The sequence below is a fragment of the Lepidochelys kempii genome, chromosome 1 (assembly GCF_965140285.1).
Source record: "Lepidochelys kempii isolate rLepKem1 chromosome 1, rLepKem1.hap1, whole genome shotgun sequence".
Taxonomy (NCBI): Eukaryota; Metazoa; Chordata; order Testudines; family Cheloniidae; genus Lepidochelys; species Lepidochelys kempii.
Window position 1 is genome coordinate 206,661,424 of NC_136380.1, and position 22,702 is coordinate 206,684,125.

The 22,702-nt window shown below is 43.3% G+C and overlaps 2 protein-coding genes across 9 annotated transcripts in view; both read right to left on the bottom strand.

The window, feature by feature from the left end:
* The window catches only part of HGD (homogentisate 1,2-dioxygenase), a 37,778-nt gene extending 34,900 nt beyond the window's left edge, over nucleotides 1–2,878 (bottom strand). For 2 of the 3 annotated variants that reach the window (XM_073309583.2, XM_078848409.1), the window contains exon 1: nucleotides 2,789–2,878. In XM_073309583.2, coding sequence (XP_073165684.2) covers nucleotides 2,789–2,803 — 15 coding nt within the window. In that variant the 5' untranslated portion in view covers nucleotides 2,804–2,878. Of the gene's footprint in view, nucleotides 1–1,850; nucleotides 1,963–2,788 lie in introns of all 3 variants that reach the window. The other variant, XM_078848408.1, reaches the window with a different exon arrangement.
* A 124-nt stretch (nucleotides 2,879–3,002) lies between these two features.
* Nucleotides 3,003–22,702, bottom strand: part of RABL3 (RAB, member of RAS oncogene family like 3) — a 43,966-nt gene continuing 24,266 nt past the window's right edge. Inside the window, exons 7-10 of one of the 6 annotated variants that reach the window (XR_013634541.1) lie at nucleotides 21,095–21,133; nucleotides 17,186–17,354; nucleotides 8,298–15,821; nucleotides 3,030–3,065 (exon numbers count right to left, since the gene is read on the bottom strand). Coding sequence is in view for 3 of the 6 variants with exons in the window: in XM_073309633.2 (XP_073165734.1) it covers nucleotides 17,289–17,354; nucleotides 21,095–21,133 (105 nt within the window). In the remaining 3 variants the exon portion in view is untranslated. Of the gene's footprint in view, nucleotides 3,066–8,055; nucleotides 15,822–16,151; nucleotides 17,355–17,445; nucleotides 17,519–21,094; nucleotides 21,134–22,702 lie in introns of those variants that run through there. The other 5 variants (XR_012154692.2, XM_073309639.2, XM_073309648.2 and 2 more) reach the window with 5 other exon arrangements.

Below are 22,702 nucleotides of genomic sequence, written 5' to 3' on the forward strand. Positions count from 1 at the left end.
AACGGGCCGTTGAAACCCAACTCCCCTCTCACCACCAAAGGCATATCCACATCACAAATAAAGATATAACTGTACTGTGGGTAGGCACCCCCACGCTATCTTTAATCTAGCTAGCACAGGTAACAACAGTAGTAAAGATGTGGGGACATAGGCTAGCCACCCCAGTACAAACCCACCAGGAGCCCTGGGTACTTACTTGGGTTGCTAGCTTGTTCCAGTGTCCGTACCACCCTGTCTTTACTATTGTGACATGTGTCTGCTAGATTAACGCTCCTGGGAGTAAGCATACCTGTACTACAGTCGCACATTCATTGCTGTGGACACACACCCTAAGAATCACAGTCAGGGCACCATTGGGAAACTTGCCCTGCCACTGTCCGTGCTGTATCAGCTCTGTGAATAAACAGAGGGCTTCACTCTCCAGGGCTGTTACTCCAGCATCTTTCACCAACTCTGAATTCACAAAAGTTTAGACAAATAACACAGCAATGAACTGTAGTGGATTCCCTGGCTTGAATTTTTCTGATCCAGCCTGAACAATCTGATCCAGGAGAGTGGAGCCCCCAGCTTCAGTGGGACTCCATATAGGGGTAAAGATCTGCCTCCATAGATCCAGTTACAGGACTGGGACCCATGTAGGTAATTTCTTCAGAAAAGATGGTAAGGTTTAAAAAAAAAAAACAACAACAACAACAACTCTGAAATCTGTTTGAAATCTCCCCTTCACCAAGTTCTTATATGTGAGATGAAACAAGATAATTATTACAAGCTACCTCCCTTGGGATGCACTCCTGGTCTGTTTTCATTATTCTTACCACTATTTCTAACCATCCCAGTGGGTTGTGTGGGTGGGTTGGTGAGGGGAGAGCTCAGGGGAACTGGGGAGAAGGTTTTTCTGTGAAAAGAAAAGTTTGCAAAGTTTCTAGTGTATGTGTGTTTCTCTCATAATCCTGCAGCAGTCTATGTAAATGTGATCTTAAGAATACGTTTGATTACTTAAAAAATGTAAAAACAAAGACAAAGTGTAAAATGGGGGAGATAAAAGCCCAGTGCAATATAAAAAATTAAACAACATCCATGGATTTGAATGACTGGGATGCAAAGTGGAGTTCTCTATAAACCATAACCTTTTGCTGGAGAGATTAGACAGCAGGCCTGGAAAAATGCTTTTGAAGTCTGAATACATAGACTGGAATATAATTAATGCCCCTCTTCAAGCGTTGTGAATAATACATTTTTCAACTACTGCTGGATGATACTAAAAAATAATGTATTAATTCAGACACAAAAACATTACATTGTGCATCAGTTAAGACTGGTCTACACAACACCAAATATAAAACCACAAAAGCAAGGAAATGAACAGGTAAGGCATATAACAGGACATAACCGCTCCTCCTTCACCCAGAGCTAAACATTTCATTAGAGCACAGCTTTCTTATGCCACAGTCAATGCACTATAACTTTAACTCAGCCACTGTTTGATGCGGGACTTCCAGCTGTCCCCTTACTCCAGATTTCCCCTGCACATGGGGCAGAGTTAAGGTTGTGGTGGTTCATTCTGTAATGAAAAATGGTCATGCTATTAGTGAAGTACATATCTCTTGGTGGAAGAGTAGATGGTATGTGCTGTTAGATTATTTAACTTTTGTGTATATGTAGATCACCCTTAACAGACACATACTGTGATATTTTGAAGTATGGATTTCCAAGTTTTTGAAAGATTAATTTTCCTCCTGAAAGGACGAGGATCTTTGACACAGGAACATCTCCTTCCCTGAAGAACAGGATCTTCATGAAAGGGGGTAGCTGGTTCAGGAACTTCATTCTTAAACTGTCTAGGCACTTACTTGGAAATCCTGTTCTTCAGGATAAAAGCCACTGTTGTCTCAGAGATCTGTATCTCCAAACAGCCTGGTTATCTTTCCCAAAGCTTGCAGTCACTAATGTTTTACAGTCCCCCTGTGAGATAAGTCAGTATCATTCTCCCCATTTTACCTAGAGGGACACTGAGAAGTGACAGGTTTCAGAGTAACAGCCGCGGTTAGTCTCTAAGGTGCCACAAGTACTCCTTTTCTTTTTACTGAGAAGTGAAGTGACTTGCCTAAGATAACTAGAAAGTCAGTAATAAAGCCAGGTTTAGAATCTAGGAGTCCTAACAGTCCCCTGCTCTAACTACTTTTCTATGATATAAAGCTTGGTGTTAGTTTAAGAGGGTTGCAACAGCAGGGCAGATGTTGCAAGATAAATGCCATTGGCTGGTTGGGAAACACCCCAAGGCAGCTAGATCAGCAAGAGGAGGTGTGCTGGGGGAGGGGGATGACAAAAGTTCGCATGGAAAGACTCCTGAACTGGGACAATCTGCTTACGTGAGATTTACAACATCCCAAATTAAACACAACAAAATCATTCATCCAAGAAAGGGAGACTCTATAACCTGCCTTGAAATGAATTTTTAAAAATGAGAAACTTTAAATTTAAATGAGACTTGGTATCTCTGTCAAGAGAACCACCCCTAACTCACACGTGGACTTCAGGTTTAGACAATAAACAACTATCCTGCTACATCACCCTAATTATCCAAACCTCCCCAGTTACTGCGCTCCACCCCACACATTAAGCACCTCATTGCAGACATGTTCTAGCAGTTCCCTTTCCCCACTCTTTTGGGCTTTAAAGAGCTATGGAACTGCTAACAAGAAAGTGGAGGAGCAGGGGGGGAGAAAGAGATGGCATATTTCTCTTTCTCTCACACACACAGGCTCTTGGGTGTCACAGTATCACTTACCTTCAACTGTGCCATTTTCCTCACTTTGCTTTCTCACTTTGGCAAATACAAAAACAAATGAGATGTTTGGCCAAAATGGTCTGTTGTGGTCTCCTAAAAACAAACTCTTCTTGCTGATTTTCTTGTTGGAGCAGCTGCAGGGACAAAGTCAGGCTGATTGCAAACTGTCTGCCCTGCAAGTGAGAAAGTCCAAAAGAGTTTCCCAGCTGTTTACTCAACTCAGTCTGGGTTTAATCAAACACAGGCCTTTCTTCTTTGAACCAATCCAGGGATTGATCTGAGGAAGATAAAACGAGAAGAGGGGAAAGGACTCTGTTCCACTAGTTTTCCTTTTTCTTATTAGCTGTTAGAGAGAGTAGTTATTCAAGTACAAGAGAGAAAAGGGTACACTTTAAGATCAATAAGGCATTTCAGGAACAAGAAAAAGCCCTTTCTGAAATTGATTTATAAGACTATTTTATTCATAATACCTCTAGCAATTTCAATCCACAGATCTCACAATGTGTGGGATTTAAAAGGCATCACTTCCCCAGATCTGGTGTGAAAGGTGGTAGTTGTTTATCAGTGTACAGTAATGCTACACAGCAGGCTAGGGAGAGAAGTGAAGGATTCTGTACCCTACTCATTAGTGCTGGTCAGAACTTTCCGAATTTTGACAATTTAAAAAAAAATAATTGGTAAACTTTTCAACAGAATGGTCATGAAAAATGTTCCCTGCTTTTCAGCCAGTCATAGAAGCTGGCTGAAATTATGTGAATGTTTGGTTTTGATTTTTCTTTATAGGGGGAGCATTTAAAAAATTTCAGCATTTTCTCCTTTTATTTTTTGGATCAGCTCTAGCCTGAGTACTGGGGGATGAATTTTGGGAGGACAGAATGTATTTGCACTAGCTGGAATTTGGGCAAAGACCCTGGAGTTACCTGCACTCTCATGGACAGTGCAATGGAATCCTTTATTCCCACTAGTGGTCAGGCCCTTGAGTGAAATCCTGGACACACTGAAGTCAACGGGAGTTTTGCCACTCACTTAAACAGGAGTAAGATTTCACCCCTTAGCTTTAAATCTTATCTGAAAGTTGGCATTTTCTCAGACACACCATGCGAGGGAGATAATCTAGAACCACCATTCTAGACCGTAAACTCTTGAAAGCAGGGACTATCTAAACTTTTGTGCACTGTACAGCACCAAGAATGTTGTCAGCACTAAAGAATAATAATAGTTCATTGTTTCCATACTGATCCAGAAAGAAGAACACAAGGTGTAGATGATAGAATTATCAAGAACAATGCAGAAAAGACAGAAGTGTTCAATAAATATTTCTGTTTTGTATTTGGGAAAAAACAGATGTCATATAATAAAATAACACTTTCCATTCTATTAGCACCTTAGGAGGATGCTAAACAGAAGGTATCAAAATTAGACAGGTTTAAATCAGCAGGTCCAGATACCTTGCATGCAAGAGTTTTAAAAGAACTGTCTGGGGCGTTCTCAGGACCATAAATGTTGATTTTCAAAAAGTTTTGGAACACTCAGGAAGTTCCAGAAGACTGGAAGAAAGCTACTGTTGTGCCAATATTTAAAACAAATAAATGGAATGATCTAGGCAATTGAAAGACTGACATCAGTATCAGTCAAAAAAATTGGAGTGGCTGATACAGTTGATCTGATTAATAAAGAATTAAAGGAGGGTAATATAATTCATGCAAATCAGCATGGATTTATGGAAAACAGATCCTAGCAAACTAACTTGATATCTTTTTTTGATGAGACTACAAGCTTAGTTGATAAGGGTAATTATGTTGATGTAATTACTTCTGTAAGGCATTTGACTTGGGATTGCATGATATTTTGATTAAAAAACTAGAATGATATAAAATTAATATGATACACATTAAATGGATTAAAAGTTTGCTAACTGATAGGTCTCAAAAAGTAATTGTAAACAGGCACCCATCCCCTCGAGCAGGTGAATATCTAGTGGGGTACCAGAGGGATAGGCTCTTGGCCCTATGCAGGGGTGAAAGTGGGCTGGTATAGGCTGGTATGGAGTACTGGTGAGAAGTGGTCACCAGTACCGGCCCATACGCAGCCAACCCAACGTTAAAGCGCTGCCATGGCAGTGCTTTAAGGACCCTCCTTAAAGTACTGCTGCGGCAGCGCTTTAACGTCGCTGCCCCTTTTTGCCCCCTCCGTCAGCAGCCCTGCTGGTAGGGACCCTTCCACCTGGCCCTTCTTCCCTAGGCCGCGCCCCTTCTGGGGGCCCAGAGCCGGGTCCCCGTACCAGTAAGTCTTCTGTGTTACTTTCACCCCTGGCCCTATGCCATTTAACATTTTGATCAGTGACCTGGAAGAAAACATAAAATCATCACTGATAAAGTTTGCAGATGACATCAGAGTTGACGGAGTGGTAAATAATGAAGAGGACAGGTCACTGATACAGAGCAATCTGGATCGCTTGGTATATAGGGAGAAAACAAGCAATATGCATATAAATTCGGGTAAATTTATCCATCTAGGAACAAAGAATGTAGGCCATGCCTACAGGATGGGAGACTCAATCCTGGGAAGCAGTTACTCTGAAAAAGATTGAGGGTTGTAGTCAATGTTCCCTCTAATTTTTTCCATCCATGTGCAGAATTAATTTTGTTGTACAACAATATCGATGTGATGTGCAAATGTGCATCACCAGTGGAAACAAAAACCTTAGATTTAATATATATTTTTTAAAAGTTACCATAGGGATAATTACTCCAGCCAGGACAAGTTAGGCATTTTAGAACTCACTACTCGAAGAATTAAATGTAAGCATAAGAGAGAAATAAAATTATGAAATGCATTGGGAGGTGAGTGTGAAAGAGACAGAGTGTGTGTGTGTTTGTGAGAGAGAGAGAGACTGTGTGCGTGCGTGCATGTCTGTGTGAGACAGAGACAGTGTGTGTACTTGTGTGTGAGACAGAGACTGTGTGTGTATGTGTATGAGACAAAGACAGAGCGTGTGTGTGCTATCTGCTGGGGAAGTGTATGAGAGACCATGCGCTGTCTCTTTAAGCAGAGAGGCATTCTGAAGGCTCATTCAGACTGCAGCAGCCATAAGCAGTTCTGTCCTACTCCTAAGCCCTGTCCCCCTCTCCAGCTCTGTGGAGATGGGGTACATTGGTGGGGAGGAAGGGGGACACCCTGACATCAGCACCCCCTTCCGCCCTGCACAGCAAGCAGGAGGGCCCCGTCCAGGGAACAGCTGGCCAGGGGCTCCAAGGCAGAGGGCACGAGCAGATGTGCGTGGCACTTGATTGACTCTTGGGAGGCCACCTTAGAGGGAACAGTGGTTGTGGTGGGCAATTAGCTGAACATTAGCTTTCTGTCTGATGCTGTGGCTGAAAGGCTAATGTGATCCTTGGAAGCATAAACAGAAAATCTTCTCAAGTAGGAGTAGAGAGGTTATTTTATCTCTGTATTTGGTACTGGTGTGATCACTGCTGGAATACTGTGTCCAGTTTGGATGTTCCAGTTCAAGAATTATGCTGATAAACTAGAGAGGGTTCAGAGAAGAGCCATGAGAATGAATAAAGGATTGGAAAACATGCCTTTATAGTTATAGACTCCAGGAGCTCAATCTATTTAGCTTAACAAAGAGAGGGTTAAGAGATGACTTGATTACAGTCTACAAGTACCTACATGGGGAACAACACTTTGATAATGGGCTCTTCAATCTAGCGGAGAAAGGTATAACATGATCCAATAGCTGGAAATTGGAGCTAGACAAATTCAGACACAAAATAATATTTAACAGTTAAGGTAATTAAGCACTGGAACAATTTACCAAGATTCAGGTGGATTCTCCATCACTGGCAATTTTTAAATCAAGACTGGATGTTTTTCGAAAAGATCTGCTCTGGGAATTTTTTCAGGGACATTCTATGGCCTGTTATACAGGAGGTCAGACTAGATGACCACAATGGTTCTTTCTAGACTTGGAATCTATGAATCTCTAAGTGAAATCCTGGTGAAAAGGAGAAAAAAAACACAACAGGAAAAGGATAGAGACATGCAAAAGACAGCAAAGATAGAAAAGAGACATCTGAGGAGCAGAGAGCATTCTCTATTGGCAGCTACCAAATAGTTTGGACCAGAGTTTAGTATCTCACTGTCTGGGCCCGCAATGGGTAGGAGTTAGAGCTGAGAAAATAATGGATTTTTTGGTTTGGGGGACAAACGGAAAAATCCAGAAAAAAACTCTGGCTAAACTGAAACTAAAACTCATTTTTCCAATTTTTTTCCATCAATTGAAACTCAAAAAAATTCAATTTAAAATCTACCAAAATGCTTCAGTTGACTTGAAAAATTTTTTAAAAATGCATTTTGATTCAGCCATTTCAAGTGTTTTTTTTATTGGCCAAATTTGAAATCAAAATGCCATTTTGAATCAAAAATTCAAAATGAAACATTTCAACTCCATCTAAATGAAACATTTAGCAAAAAAATGTTTTGACTCTAAACATCCCCCACCCTCCCCGCATCAAATCTATTAATTGAATTTGACCCAAATTTGGCAAATAGGTTCAGGGCCTGAAAAATGCAACAATTAATCAAAAAAAAATTTCACCTACATCTGCTGGAAGTGCCTCATTACACTCCAGAAACCTCATCTGGCTGACTGGGAATCAGCTTGACAAGCTGCATCCAACTATCTTTGGCTCGTTGCCTTCTGGAGCTTTTGTGATGGTTGGGGAAAAATAGAATCAATAGAAGCTTGAGAGGTCATCTCGTCTAGTCCTCTGCACTCAAGGCAGGACTACATACTAGACCAGGGGTCGGCAACCTTTCAGAAGTGGTGTGCCAAGTCTTCATTTATTCACTTTAATTTAAGGTTTCGCATGCCAGTAATACATTTTAACGTTTTTTAGAAGGTCTCTCTCTATAAGTCTATATATTATATAACTAAACTATTGTTGTATGTAAACAAGGTTTTCAAAATGTTTAAGAAGCTTCATTTAAAATTAAATTAAAATGCTGATCTTACACCGCCGGCCTGCTCAGCCCACTGCCAGCCTGGGGTTCTGTTCACCTAGGCCGGCAGCGGGCTGAGTGGGGCCTGCGGCCGGGACCCCAACTGTCAAGGGGCCGGCAGCCAGAACCCCAGACTGGCAGCAGGCTGAGCAGGGCCGGCGGCCAGGACCCCAGACCAGCAGTGGGCTGAGCGGCTCAGCCCGCTGCCGATCTGGAGTTCCATCTGCCGGCTCCTGCCAGCCAGGGTCCCGGCTGCTGGCCCCGCTCATTCCACTGCCGGTCTGGGGTCCCAGCCCTGTCCACATAGAGAAGGTACCTACTTTCTCCCTGGTTCTGGCCCATTCTCTTCCTCTCTCTGCACTGAGCTGAAGGTGGGAGTGCACTGAGAACAGGGCTGGGGGTAAAGGAGCAGGCTGGGGTTGGGGTGCAGGGTCTGGCCAGGAGCTAGAATGAGGGAGGGAGCTCAGGGTTGGGGCAGGAGGTTTGGGTATAGTGCGCTTACCTGGGCAGCTCCCATTTGGTGCGAGGGGTGCAGGGGGGAACGTAGGTGTGTGTGTGCAGGACCTCCTGTTTGGTGCTCAGGGTGAGGGTCGGGATGTGGCGATGCAAGAGTCAGGGCAAGGGACTGGGGGTGTGTGAGGAGGGAGTCAGGGCAGGGGACTGGGGGGGCTGGGTATGTGTGGGGGATGCCGGAGTCAGGGCTGCGGTTGTGGTGGGGGTGCAGGGGTGAGGGCAGAGGGCTGGGTGTGTGTGTGTGTGTGGGGGGGGGTACAGGAGTTGTGAGCGGCTCACAGCAGGGGGCTGGAGGCGAGAGTGCTGCGGCTCCACTTTTCCCTCTCCCCTGCATAGCAAGGGCTGTCAGCTGATCAGCCGCAGGGGGCGAGAGGAGGAGTGGCAAGAACCCAGCACACTGGGGGAAGAGGCGGGGGGGAGGGGGAAGTTTGCCTGCCCTGCAAGGAGAGAGTGGTCAGCAGAGGTGGAGAAGAGTGGGCTGGGCTGGGCAGGATTTTTAATTGCACGCTGCTGTCCCTGGCAGACAGCAGCGTGCCATTAAAAACTGGCTTGCGTGCCATGTTTGGCACGCATGCCACAGGTTGCCGACCCCTGAACTAGACCATCACTGACAGGTGTGTGTCTATTCTGTACTTAAGAACCTCCAATGACAGAGATCTCACAACCTCCCTAGGCAATTTGTTCCAGTGCTTAACAATCCTGACAGGAAGTTTTTCCTAATGTCCAACCTAAACAGCCCCTGCTGCAATTTAAGCCCATTGCTTCTTTTCCTATCCTCAGAAGTTAATGAGAAACCTTTTATGTACTTGAAAACTGTTACCATGTCCTGCCTCATCCCCCCATCTTCTCTTCTCCAAACTAAACAAACCCATTTTTTTCAATCGTTCCTCATAGGTCATGTTTTCTAGACCTTTAATCATTTTTGTTGCTCTTCTCGACTTGTCCACATCTTTCCTGAAATGTGGCACCCAGAACTGGACACAATACTCCAGTTGAGTTATAAGCGCAGACTGGGTGATTTTGAAATAGTTTGGAGGAAGTTGGCACCTCCACCCCTTTCGCTGCATCTGTGCATATGCAATGGATGAATTCAGTCCCTCTGGTTGCATATTAGCCTAAGGGAAAAAATCTCATTAACCAGGCTGTATTATATCATGCACAGTTATTTGTGCCCAATTGTGTTTTGCTTTACAAGCCAGACCAGAGTTTAGTAGCACTGAAATCTAGGCACTTGTTTTTCCATTGATGCCTGGCTGACTTCAGTTGATATCTTCCGTAACTGCTATTATTAATTATTATTATTATTTGTATTAGTGTAGCACCTAGATGCCTCTGTCATGGATTGGGACCCCATTGTGCTAGGTGCTGTACAAAGAATGAAAGATGATCCTTGGCCCAAAGAACTGACAATCTGACAAGAGACAACAGCTGGATGCAAGCAGACCGGGGTGCAAAGAAACAATGAGACATTATGGGTCAGCATGTTAGGCAGTGGTCTCGGCACACCAGTGGCTCTGGTTTTTGGAGGCATCCTGTCAAAGAAGAGTTTTGAGGAGGAATTTGAAGTTGGATAATGAGATTGCTCTGTGGATGTTTGTGGGGAGCATCTCCCAACTGTGAGGGGCAGCCTGGGAGAAAGCACAAAGGGGCTTGTTTTAAAATTCAGTAAGTGGCTGATGGAGGTTGGCAGCATGGGTTGATCAGAGGTGGGAGTCCACACATGGATAATGAATGAGAGATGATAGATAAGGTGAGGAAAAGACATGAAGGCCCAAAAGAGTGTAGACAAGCAGTTTATGCAGTAAATCTGCTGCATGTTTATGGGAAACTAGGCTTCATAACATGTGTATTAAACATCACAGCTTGCCAGAACATGTTTGTCAAAACAGTTTTTCACTGGAAAATGCCATTTTAACAAAACTGAAAATTTTCCTGAGATTGTAACAATTTCAATGAGATTTCCACAAAACATAAATTCTGAGTTTCAACCAGCTCTATTAAAATCAATTGTTTTTTTCCCATGCAACATCATTTACAAGAAACAGTCAGTTCAGGCTGTCTGGGCACCGGGGCAGATGGAGATAGGTGGCATTTACTTTATCTATAGTAATCAAATATATTTTAATTTATATATTGTACATAATTATTGTGTATCCCTCTTCCCAGAGCTTTCATGTGTTACTTGTCTTCTTAGGTTGTAAGCTCTTCGGGGCAGGGATCATATCTTTATACATGTTTGTACGGTGTTTTGCACAAGCAGATCCTCATCCTGATTGTGGTCTCTGGACCTTATGGCAACATAATTATTTAACAACAACAAATAGCCCCACCTACTTAATCACCATCCACCACCACTACATGTACCACTTAGATGTTCTGGAAGATCTCCAGTCTAAACGCTGATGCAGCCCTGTCCTGCCTAACTTGCAAAGACTAATGGGAATCAGAGCACAGGACCATATGGATGCATGTTGTCATGAGCCGAACAAAATCACAAGGCCTGGGAAATAGACTAGCAAGAACAAGACTAGCTGGGAATATGTTAGCACTGCCATGTGGAGTAACTGTGATGGATTTTGTCACTGGTAGGCAACAAGACCTGTTGGAAATCTGACATGACATCTTCCCACCATATGTCACAGGCAGAGATGCCAGTAGGAGCCAGAGGGAATTTCATCATGTAGCACAGGATTTAAAATGTGTTTGGGAACTTTACTCTGATAATCTGCCAGATTTTGCACATCCAAAACATGCATGAGACGCAATCTGGAGCCTGAAAGGGTCATGTATATGATTATAGTGTTTATGCTGATATATTTTGTTTACAAAAGGAGAGATCTTTTCTCCTGTTTCTTGTTGTCCAACTAAAATGTACTAACTACATTTGTTAATTTATGCAGTCACACCTGTTTCTGTTACCTCGTCCTCTCTTCCTCCAAACCATTTGTCTGCATATTCATATATTGCCAAATCCTGGATTGTGAGCTCTCTGGCAGCTGGTACTCCCTTGTGTGATTTCTTTGTACAGTGCTTATAAAATGGGGCCCAGAGCCCTGTTTGGGGTCCTTACCACAAAACAATAACAAAACAATAATATTAATGCAAATGTATTGCTCATTCTTTTTGAATGTAGCCCCTTGTTTTGCAGCAGATTTTTAAAAAGATCACATGTATTAAGATAGATTATTGTGAAAAATTGTCCTGTCACTGTTCTGGGGCTACCCCACAGCTGGTGCCGTGGAAGTTAATTATTATCATTTATTATTTGTGAAAGGTCCCCAGAGGTCAGCAATGGAGATCACAATCTCTTTTGAGCCAGAGAAAAGACGGGTAGCTGGAGGGCAAACTGCTCCCACACTGTAGCCTGTCAATGTGCTTCTGCTTTGACCTGTCCCCAATTCTAGGAGGGAGAGGGGAAATCAGTCTCCATGGCCTACTCAGTCCTTAACCTCTCTAGTGTGACTGCTAGCGAGGCAGCTAATTTATGATGCGTGCGGGCTTTTGTGATGTGAACACTCCTCACCAATAGAAGTAAACCACCACTCAGTTCACATGGGCCACTGGATAATGAGAATGGAATTTACACCGCTGATGGACACTAGATCTGAGGAGTTATGAAAAGCTCCAGATCTTAGTCCCAGAGCCATCAGCCCTCCTTCTATTATAAATCTTTAACCCAAAGTGACTGGCGCATTTCCACTTTGTAAACATATTAACTTTTAGGTCAAAGTAGAAGTAGGAGAGCACGAGAAGTGTCCAAGCTTGCTTTCTCTTACACTCTTTTATAGCCTCTGAAACCAGAAGGGACCATTGTGATCATACAGTCTGACCTCCTATATAACACAGGCCTTGTGTTGGTTGCTTTAGTTTACGAAGAGCGTGTGTGTTTCATTTCCTACTCTCTTTCCTGAATTTGATCTCTGCATAGGTCCAGTGCAGGGCCTGAGTGAGAATTTGCTTGCTCAGTTTCAGTGGGTAGGGAACTATAGTCAGTATATTGTTCAAACCAGAGGACATAGCAAGCATAACTCAATTAAATAATACTATCGCAGAAGGAAAAAGAGAACGCAGGTAAAGTCTCCCTATCTTACCAGTATTTGAGGCTAATCTTGGCTATGCAGCTAGACCACAACAGAAGTTTGTGGCGTTCAATATTTCTAAGTAAGAGCTTGGGATCAGGATGGGGAGATTTAGGTATAAGAGAGTACACTTGAAAAGTACTGTCATTGTGAGAAGTGAGGCAGATGTCCATATCTTGGAAACTATCATTAAAATACAGGCCCTCTCATTAAGAAATCTCAAACCAGTGACCAAGAACTGAATGGGCCATAAAGCTATAACTCCTCTCTCACCCTAGAGAGGATTTCTTTGGGCAGGGGTGACCTTAAGTGCATTGTTGAAAATGGAATTTGATGCCCATGCGCCCATCACTGCCTGCTCTTGTACTGTCACTGACATAGCCAGTCCCTTATATAATTTCCTCCTCCCAAAGCATATCCCCTTTATCTGTGTTTTTTTTTGTGCAGCAGGCACTTTTAGTTACCAATAACCCCTAGAATCCTTTCCACTAGCTACAGTGGTGCTTAAAAATGGTGCCAAGCACATGCGCTGACTTGTTTTTGCCAGTGGGTGCTCAGCCTCATCCCTCAAGGCCCTGCCCCCACTCCACCGCTTCCCGCCTTTGCTCCGCCTCTTCCCCTGAGGCCCCTCCCATGCCTGGTGCTTGTTCCTCTCTGCCCCCACTGCTGAGCGCCTCCCGCTTGCTTCTTTCTGTCCTCTCCTTCCTTAAGGGTGAGTGATGGGAAGAGGGGGTGGAGAGGAGCGAGTGGCCGGGGGCCTTAGGAGAAGAGGAGGCGGCGCACTATAGGCAGGGCCACAGGGCAAGAGGCCGAGCAGGGATGGGACCTCAAGGTGGAACAATGGGCAGGGCAACGGTCTGTGGGTGCTGAGCACCCCATGTTTTTTTCTGGGGGTGCTTGAGCCCCAGAGCACCCACAGAGTCACCACACTGCCAAGGCAGCTGATGCAAAGAATTCTGGGGTGCATTTTGACTAATAGACACTGCTTCTCAAAGGTCAAACTGGGCCAGCTTGTGGCAGTTGGGTGTGCCGACACATTTTTGTGGCTTTTTTGTTAACACCTATTCACTTAAATGACTGACAAGCACTTGGTTATAAGGATGCCTAAAATTTAACACCCCTGCCTCTTTGGTTAAGCTCTGAGAAAGCTCACAACCCACATTTCAGAGAGTGCCCACAAGTCTTTCAACAAAAGAAGAGAAGACAGGACTGGATATGCTGGTATTTCTAAGGCAAAAATTGAGCACAAAACCCCCTCTCCTACCTTCCACAACACATACACTAACACCCCCCACCACAAAAATCTTCAAGGCCCTATTTATACATCACAAAGAAACAAAAAAGGGCACCTATTCAGTCTCCCTCCACCCCCACTTTCAAGCCAGCTTTACATTATAAAACTTTTTGCACAACTCCCCATTGGTGATAATACTGGTAATAATGTTTCATTTTGCATGGCTACATTTTGGCTATGTAGACAGACCTGAAATTAATAGGTAAAAGGGCTGTAGGACTCACAGCAGGTTGGATTTTTGGTGCTAGAAAAGGTTGGGGGTATTTTATGGCCCCCTTACTTTTGCCCTTGTGTTTACCATGTTCTTCAAAGAGTACAGTCTGTATTTGTGGGCGTAGAGCACAGTGCTGCTGGATTGAACATGCTTAAGCAAGATTTTCCTCCGAGCTCCCTCAGGTAATACAAATACATCAGCAGGTGATGGGTTAATCAATAACTATAATGGATTCATGTCAATGAAAAGCATTGCTCAGAGCCACAGAAACACTCTATGCTGAAAGGGAATCAAAGTCACCAGCATCTTAACAAGGGGAGCCAGACAGAAGCATGACTTCTGTCGGGGAAAGCCAAATAATAGCGACTTAGTGAGGAGAAAAAAATAGCAGAAAAGCAAAGCTTCCTTTGTTTGCAGAAGAACTATTCAGGGTGTTCTGCTGGTAAACTCTGACGCATTCTTATCAGTGGAGAAAGATCATCAGAAATGATGGGTTGAGCACTAATCAGAATGTACCTGAGGGATGTTTTGGCAACTGATTGAGATCTAGAAGTCTACACCTAGAGCAGATTGCAGCTCAATATTGCTCAATATTATTATTATTAATGGGCATAGTGATGGCTGCCTTAATCTGCAGATAGACCTGATGTTTCAGGCTGAGAGGTGTAAACAACTCCCATGTATCTCAACTGGCTGCTGACATCAAAGCCTAAAAATAACTAAACCTAGTTAACTGTTTACCAGAACACAACAGAAAGGATGATCACAGTTTGATCATTTGTAATCTGGGATTGTCTTGTTTTGATGTGATGAGCAGGCAGCCCTTTGGCGGTGGACAGAACTTCAGAGAGTTCCATAACTTGTTTTCCCCCCAATCTGAGCCCTGGTTGCAGGCAGAACTTGTTACTACTTCTTGCAACAGTAATTTATCTGCTATCAGATGCAACAGGAAGTGGCTCCCTCCAGCCCACAACACTGTGGATCCCAGTTGCTGCAGAGGGACTTCCACAGGGTGAGAGAGAAAGTAAGGCAGGAGAATCAATAACCTGCTTGCCCCTTTCTACAGGTTTGTGCTCCTTTCTGCTCACAGAAGAAATGGGGAGCATTTCAGCCTAAATAATCCTCAGATCATCTTGTGAAGAACTACCACCATTTTAAAGGTGAGGAAACAGAGACAGAGAGGTAATGTGACTTGCTTAAGGCTTTCAAGGGAGGTGAGAATAGAACCTAAAATTCCTGACTTTGAGTCTCATGCTCTAACCACTCAATCATACTCCTTCCCTAAATTGCCCCTGCAACTTGATTATACATAAGGAATAGATGCATGAAGTTTGCCACTCCCAATCAGACCACTAATTTCCATTATCAACTGGAAAGGAGCCACAACCCCTGGGAACAGAGGTCAAACTGCTGAGCCATCCCTGCTGAGAAAGCGGCTGATAAATCAGCAGTGCACGAAGCTCTTGCTTAGTGACTCCCATCTTGTCACTCTTAAATGAGATACTGAGAGGCTAAATTTGGAATCTATTGTGTGTTCTGTTCATAATCAAACCTATGGTTTCACTGAACATACCACAACTAATTCAGGGACTTCAGTGATCTATTTTAAAAGACAACAGTCTCATGGTTAAAAGCTCAAGCCTGTAAATTAGGATTCATGGAGTCTATTCCTGACCCTGTAGTGTGACCTTGGGAAAAATCACTCAGATTCTCATTTTCAAAGGTGCCCCGATGGCACTTCTGCAGCTACCTCTAATAGGGCACCCAAAACTGGAAGATGTTGAAAACTTTAGTCTCAATGTCTTTGTACCCATTTCCCTGGCTGTAAAATAGGGATATTGATTCTCACTGTACCTTACCCAGATGATCGGTGGCTTAGTTCATTCAGGTTTGTAAAATGTTCTTGAATCTCTTTGGTGAAAGGTGCTGGAGAGAGGGAAAGTAAGAAGTGTTCGTATTTTTACTTTTCATAAGTTAGGTTTGGTGATCCTATATGTCATTCCTGCTTTGTGACCAATAGGCAGCATTCAATTACTCCCAATCAACAGCCAGAGAAGAGCTGCATGCAGATGTAATGTGGAATCCGCAGAACTCAGCCTACTGTCAATTTCACACCAATGCTTTACTTTCTTCTATCCTCATTTATTATTAATTTGTATTTATATCAACACTAGCTCTTAGTCAGCCTCTAGCCCAGGCTAAACCATTATAAGGTTACCGTGAGAATCCACTGTGAGAGAGGGGAAAGGAAAGCAGTTAATACTAGAGCTCTGGGATGCCCATTTAATTACCTCAAACACTTTTTCTCTCTCCCGGATACAAAAAACATTATATTTAAGAGTACAGAAATTGCTGTAAGAGGTCAGACGAGTGGTTCATTTTGTCTAGTATCTTATCTCCAGCAATGGCCAATACCAGATGCTTCAGAGGAATTACTTTCCCATAAGAGAATTTTCTTTCTAACCCCCAGAACTTCATGGTTAGGTCCAACACTTAAGCATATGGGTTTATATCTCTTATAATTTTCTACCCACTCTATTCTAACTGTGGGTGTTTTTATGATTTATATTTTGGTCTTATCCACTAAGCTTATGGTTTCAAACATAGATTGTCAGATTGAGTTCCACATGCACATTGTAAAAACATACCTTCCCTTCATGAATTTTAAGTTTCTTGGAGTATCTGATCTACTTTCTCTGTACTCACCAAACTACAAATACCAAACTAAACAGCAATATAAACACCACGCTCTCTTCATGGGGAATCGTTTTTCAGGCGTCTAATCATTTTCAGCACCTACCTCTGAACAACCTCTATTTCTGTTATGGCCCTTTTGAGATGGGGTGACGCAGAACTTAGAGTTCCAGCTGAGGCTGTACCACTGATTTATATGATGGCTTTCTACTGTTTTCCATCCTATTTCTTATATAGTCTTATAGTTTGCTTGCTTGCTTTGCTTTATGTTAGTGTAAATGAGAAAACTGTTTAGTATTCCCTTTCTGCTAGAGGTAAAATTAGTATAATTCATTGAAGAGTGTTCATAAATGTTCCAAGATGGGGGGCAAAAGTTACACATACATGCTGTGCATGATAATGTTTCCCACAGCAGCATGGGAAACACTGAATTTATTGCCTCAATTCAAAAAGATCCAGTATTTCCACAAGGTTCCTAAACCTAGGAGAGAGTTTGAACCCCAAAACTGGTTTTGGGGATTCTTCCCTGTGCCTTCATCAGCACTGGTAGCTTCCATAGTCCTGGTGGCCAAAGCAATTAATAAAATGTATTTTGCCTGGCATGATGATTGTTGCCTTTAAGAGTCCAACAGGGACAGGAATGTTGCTGCAAACGGAGAGAACTCATCTTCCATTCAGTCTCTGGACACTGAGCAGTGTTCAGTCATAATGAAGGCTCTTCAGTGCACCACCTCCAAATCTTTTTCTATCAGAAAAGCCAGGAATCTGTAGATATGGAAGATGTCACCATGTCAGAACCAGCAAGAATTCCTTCCAGGCCACATTAACATGTAGGTTACCAAATTGACAACATTACCTCCTTCCCATCACACTCTTCCTTCTGAGTTAGGGCAGACCAAGTGCTTCAGCATGCTTCTAAGATGTGCCATCTTTTGAATGAAATGTAAAAGTGAGATCCTGACCATTTGCCTTATAGATCTTTTGGGGTTTTATGTAAGACTTGCAGTGTGAGCACTATTGTCCTGGCCAAATTCCAACTTGGTTTATTACATTGTTCCTCACTAAATCCCTCAGCAATTTCAATTGTATACAGGAGTCTTTGTTTCCTTTTCTAAACTGTTGTACACCATTACTGTGCTCTACTAAACAGCTGCTGTGTTCTACCCCAGAGATGGCTGCAGTTTTGCAGTAATTGACCTAACAGCCTTTATCAAGTTGTGAAGCTCTGTGAAATCCATCAGAATGAAAAAAGCTGCAGTAAGGTATCGGCACTCATTTTTCGGCTGCATATGTGCAGACAGTGCTTGTGCACATAGTGCTTACCCTGTGAGAATCAGCGCTTACAAAGAAAGTCTATTCAAAACCACCCCACGCTTCCTTGCTTAATGGGATTTCAAACAGATTTGCACTGCAGAGTGCCTACAAACACACCATCCCACAACAGAAAGCGGTCCATGGTTCTTTAATCCTGTACTACGTAGCTCCCCTCATGGCAGCATCTCCTGTAGCTATCCACGAGATTATGGTTTAGGAGTCACCTCACCCCTCTGTCTACACATGGGCAGAGCTGAGGTACTCACTCAACAGGACATGCTACCTTTCTCACTGCTCTGTCACAACAACCCCGGACAGTCAACCTACTGTATAAAAGCAGCATCAAAATATATGGTGATGCCCAATCAAGAAAAATATCAGAACTGGCCAAAAGCAGTACATCTGGAAACAGGGGGTGGGGGACAAGGTAGTTTAGACTTCACAGTAAAACAGCCTGCTGGGGTTATACCCTACAATGGTAGACTGAAGCCTGGTCTACACTAGGAAATTAGGTCAGTACAATTATGTTGCTCGGGGGTGTGAAAAATCCACATTCCTGAGTGACACAGTTAAAGCGACCTAACCCCTAGCGTAGACAGCACTAAGTTGACAGGAGAACTGTCCCATTGACCGAGCTACTGCTTCTTGGGGAGATGGATTATCTATGCCAATGGAAGAACTTCTCCTGTCGACACAGATAGCATCTTCACTGAAGTGCTACTGCCACACAGCTGTAACAGTGCAGCTGTGCCACTGAAGCATTCAAGTGTAGACAAGCCCTGAGAAAGCCACAGATCTTAGCAGAAATGTCAACTCAGCGGAGAACTGTAAGACTTGGGCCTTTCAGCTCAAAGTGCTTCACAAACTTACAATGATAGACAAAGTGGATACATAGGAATCACTAAAATGCAGTCAGCTCTGGAGGGAAACTAGGCAACTCTATACAACAGTTAAGAATAGCATATCCAATTGAAACTGCAATGGGAAGCTATAGAGGCAAAATGTAATTATTAGAGTTCAAATGTAGCAGCACACCAGGGCTACCAATCAAACTTTTGTCAAAAGTGCTATGGGATCCTTAAAACTGAGGTCTACCTCACTTGTGGTTATTATATCTCAACCAAAAGATAGCACAGCATCCCAGCACTATACTCGGGTGTTGACTCGGAAGGCAGACTGCAACAACCAGATTCAACAGCACATTCCCTAGAGCATTCTCTGTGTTCTGTGGAGGTTTCCCATCAACGCTGGGTTGGTCTGACCACATTCTGAGATCTGACTGACGCTATGGCTGCAAGCTAAAGACAAGATGCATATGCTGAGGCATGATTTAAAAAACCACAAAATGAGTTTAGTGTCTATTCGTCCATCCATGCTTAGGAGAGTTTTACCATGTAAACTCCACAAAAACAGGAGTGGGAAGAGCAGATCTCACTGCAGAATACCATGAAACCCATTATATGCACAAGGAGCAGATAATTTCAAACAGTAACACTTGGGGGTATACTGAAGCTCCTAAGTCTTTGTTGGGTTTGTTTCTCTACAATATGTATGCTGACTTGTTTAAGCTTCTGCACTGTCATCGAGGGAGCAGGTCAGAGTAGTTGGCAGTGAACTGTAATCTTTGGCCCTTGGCCATAAAGAATAGACAGTTAATCCTTGGTTAGCCACTAAAACCTATCATACACAATAATGTAATCTTGCATCATGGCTTTAAAACAAACAAACAAAACCAGGCTCCTGCATTAAGCTATTATCTTCATGGAACAGAGATTCTCTTTTACCAGAGGAAAAAAGCCTTCCAGGATTGAAATAGGAGAAAATAGATTTGCTTTAAAAAATTCTCATGAAAAATTAAAATAATACACTTCCGGCTTTCATTTTCACTTTTTCTCCCTCCCTAAAAGGAAGGGAGCACAGCACAGTATAGTTTTTTAATATACATGTTTTTCTATGACATTTGTTACTAACATGAACGAATTAAACCTCACTATACTTCATAGGTGCCAACTCCGTGGGTGCTCTGGGGCTGGAGCACCCACAGGAAAAATATGGGGGGTTCTCAGTACCCACCATCAGCTCCCGCACAACCCTTCAGAGCCTCCTTCCTGCTGGCGGGTCCCACTCATCGTCTCCCTCTTCCTCCCAGCGCCTACCGCGGCTCAGCTGTTTTGTGGCATCAGGAGGCGCTGGGGGGGGTGGGGGTGGGAGGGTGAGTGAGGGCGCAGTGCGCTTGTGGGAGGAGGCGGAACTGGGCGGGGCAGAAGCGGGACAGAAAGAAGCAGGCCGGAGGTGGGGCATTGCAGGAAGGGGTGGAGTGGGGCAGGGCCTGGGTGGAGCCAGTGAGATTAGAAACTCAGCGCCTATGCTACACTTCTCTGAGGTAGGTCAGTCCTGGATTGTATTCCCAGCTCAACACTAGCCTAGTAGGTGACAAGTCACTCTCATAGGTGCTTCGGTCTTCCCAGCTGTAAAATGGGGATAATGATACTACCCTGCCTTGTAAAGGGCTTTGCCATCAACTGATAGAAAGTGCTATCTAAGAGCCAGGTATTATTATTCCCCTTCATGTTACAGATGTAAACACTGTCAGGCATAGAGGGATGAAGTGACTTGTCCTAGGTGGGAGAGTCCAGGTCCCAGATTCTACTTAGTGCTTCCAAAACTTTTTTTTATTAGTTAAGCATTCACGGTCCAACTAAGTTGGTACCATCCTGGTACTTCTCTGATAATTTCTGCCGCAGCTGGTGGAACTATCATTAAAAATGTACATCGTTAGCCCTGGTTGTGAAGGAAACTTGTTGACTGCGATTCAAAATGGTGCCATGTGATTCCACAGAAAACAGCCTGAAACAACAGCTCTGAGGGAGTTGCTAACTGAGCCCCCTTTCATCTCAATTCCATCGGATTCCAGGGGTGGCAATTTAAATGTCAATATTGTTAATTATTTCACTGCTTATCATTTTATAGCCAAAACATCCAGATTGTGGGTGAAACTTGTAAATATTGGCACCATCTTTCCCATGCATCCAACTACCGATCATCACTTGCATTTGAACCACAATCTCCTATGTTTGGGCAACCAGGAGCTCATATTTTAAAGGTCAGGGCCTTGTCAGCCAACAAAACCCACAGGTAGCATTGTACCCAAAAAACAAACAAAAAAAAACCACAGAGAAAAAAACACAGACCTGATTACCGTCTCGTAACAAGTATCTCTTCTCTATGACCTGGGGGATGCAATCAGAGAAAGAATTTAGAAGGTGTGGCATGTACATACCATCATAATGTGATTAACACTTTAAAGACATCAACAATTGGGATACTACATTCTCAAATGACAAATCCTGACTACAGACTGCCTGTGCTGGAGGATGCCGTGGAAGCAGTGCCCTCACTATAAGGGGCAAGAGGGAGTAGCTGATATTGCTCTACTGCAAATCCCTATCCCCTCCTTTCCTAAAAAAAAAAAAAAAATCCTGGCCAAATTCTGGTGTTTGTACGAGAAGGTGATCCCCTGGGTCGCCAATGCCATCTCCATCCCCTCCCAGGGGACCACTAAGTGGCTTGACCAAAGCATTCCCACTTCCAATTTGGCTATTTTCCAGATTTACCCTGACGTTTTTTCTCTGGGGAAGATGGGTGGGAAATAAAGCACTAAGTTTTATTCCCCCAGATTTGTTTTAAACAGGAAAAGCAATGGTGGGCACCTACATTTAGCACTCACTTCAGTGCTAGAAAAGTGCACTGCAAACCCACCAGCCTGCACAGGGACAATGGATATTTGCTAGTGTACTACAACACTTTAAATTTTAGTCCAGTTTCATTGACCATGGTATCTGCTTAGAACAATGTTTCACACAGAATAACTGTTCTCAGGAAATCTCCAACACTGAAGAATAGCTACCCAGTCCCCTCCCCCACCTAGAGATGACAGAATTACAATCCCAGATGTAATCAAATCTCAAGACATCAATTGCAAAGTAAATGAATGAGGAAAAAGACAGAGATGAACATTAAGGCTGGGGAAAAGTCACAGGAGGCTGAAGATGATGATATGAAATCCAAAAAGTCATGAGCCAGCAAGCTGGGGCAAAGTCTCACCCAGAAGTGAGAGGAGTTTCAGTGACAGCAAACCACATGTACACGGTATAGGATGCTAGGTTTTACCCCAATCTAACTGGTTTAAAAAAGGGGTTACAGACACTTATCCCATTTTTTCATCACTCTCTCTTCCAAGAGAAAGAGTGTTTCTACGTCCTTGATGGAGGTCCCCTGTATTGCCCTGATATATAGGCAGTCCTTGGACTTATGACACAGTTGGTTCCTGAAAATTGTGTTGTAATGCAAAATGTTGCAACTCGGAACCGCAATCCACTCCATTACAGGACCGAGCGTCTTAAAGTTGAAACCAACGCCATAAGTCGAATCAGGGTGTCAATTCAGAAACCTCATCTGACCTCCTGTACAGCACATGCCATAGAACTTCCTCTACAAATACTTCCTAGAGCAGATCTTTTAGAAAAACATACAATTTTGGTTTTAAAATGGTCAGCAATGAAAAATCTACCATGACCCTTGATAAGCTGTTCCAATGGTTAATTACCTTTACTGTTATATTTGTATTTTATTTCCTGTCTGAATGTGCCTACCTGCAACTTCCAGCCAGTGGATTGTTATACCTTTCTCTGCTAGACTGAAGAGACCATTATTAAACATTTGCTCCCCATGCACTTATAGACTGTAATCAAGTCACTCCTTATCCTTCTCTTTGTTAAGCTAACTAAATCAAGCTCCTT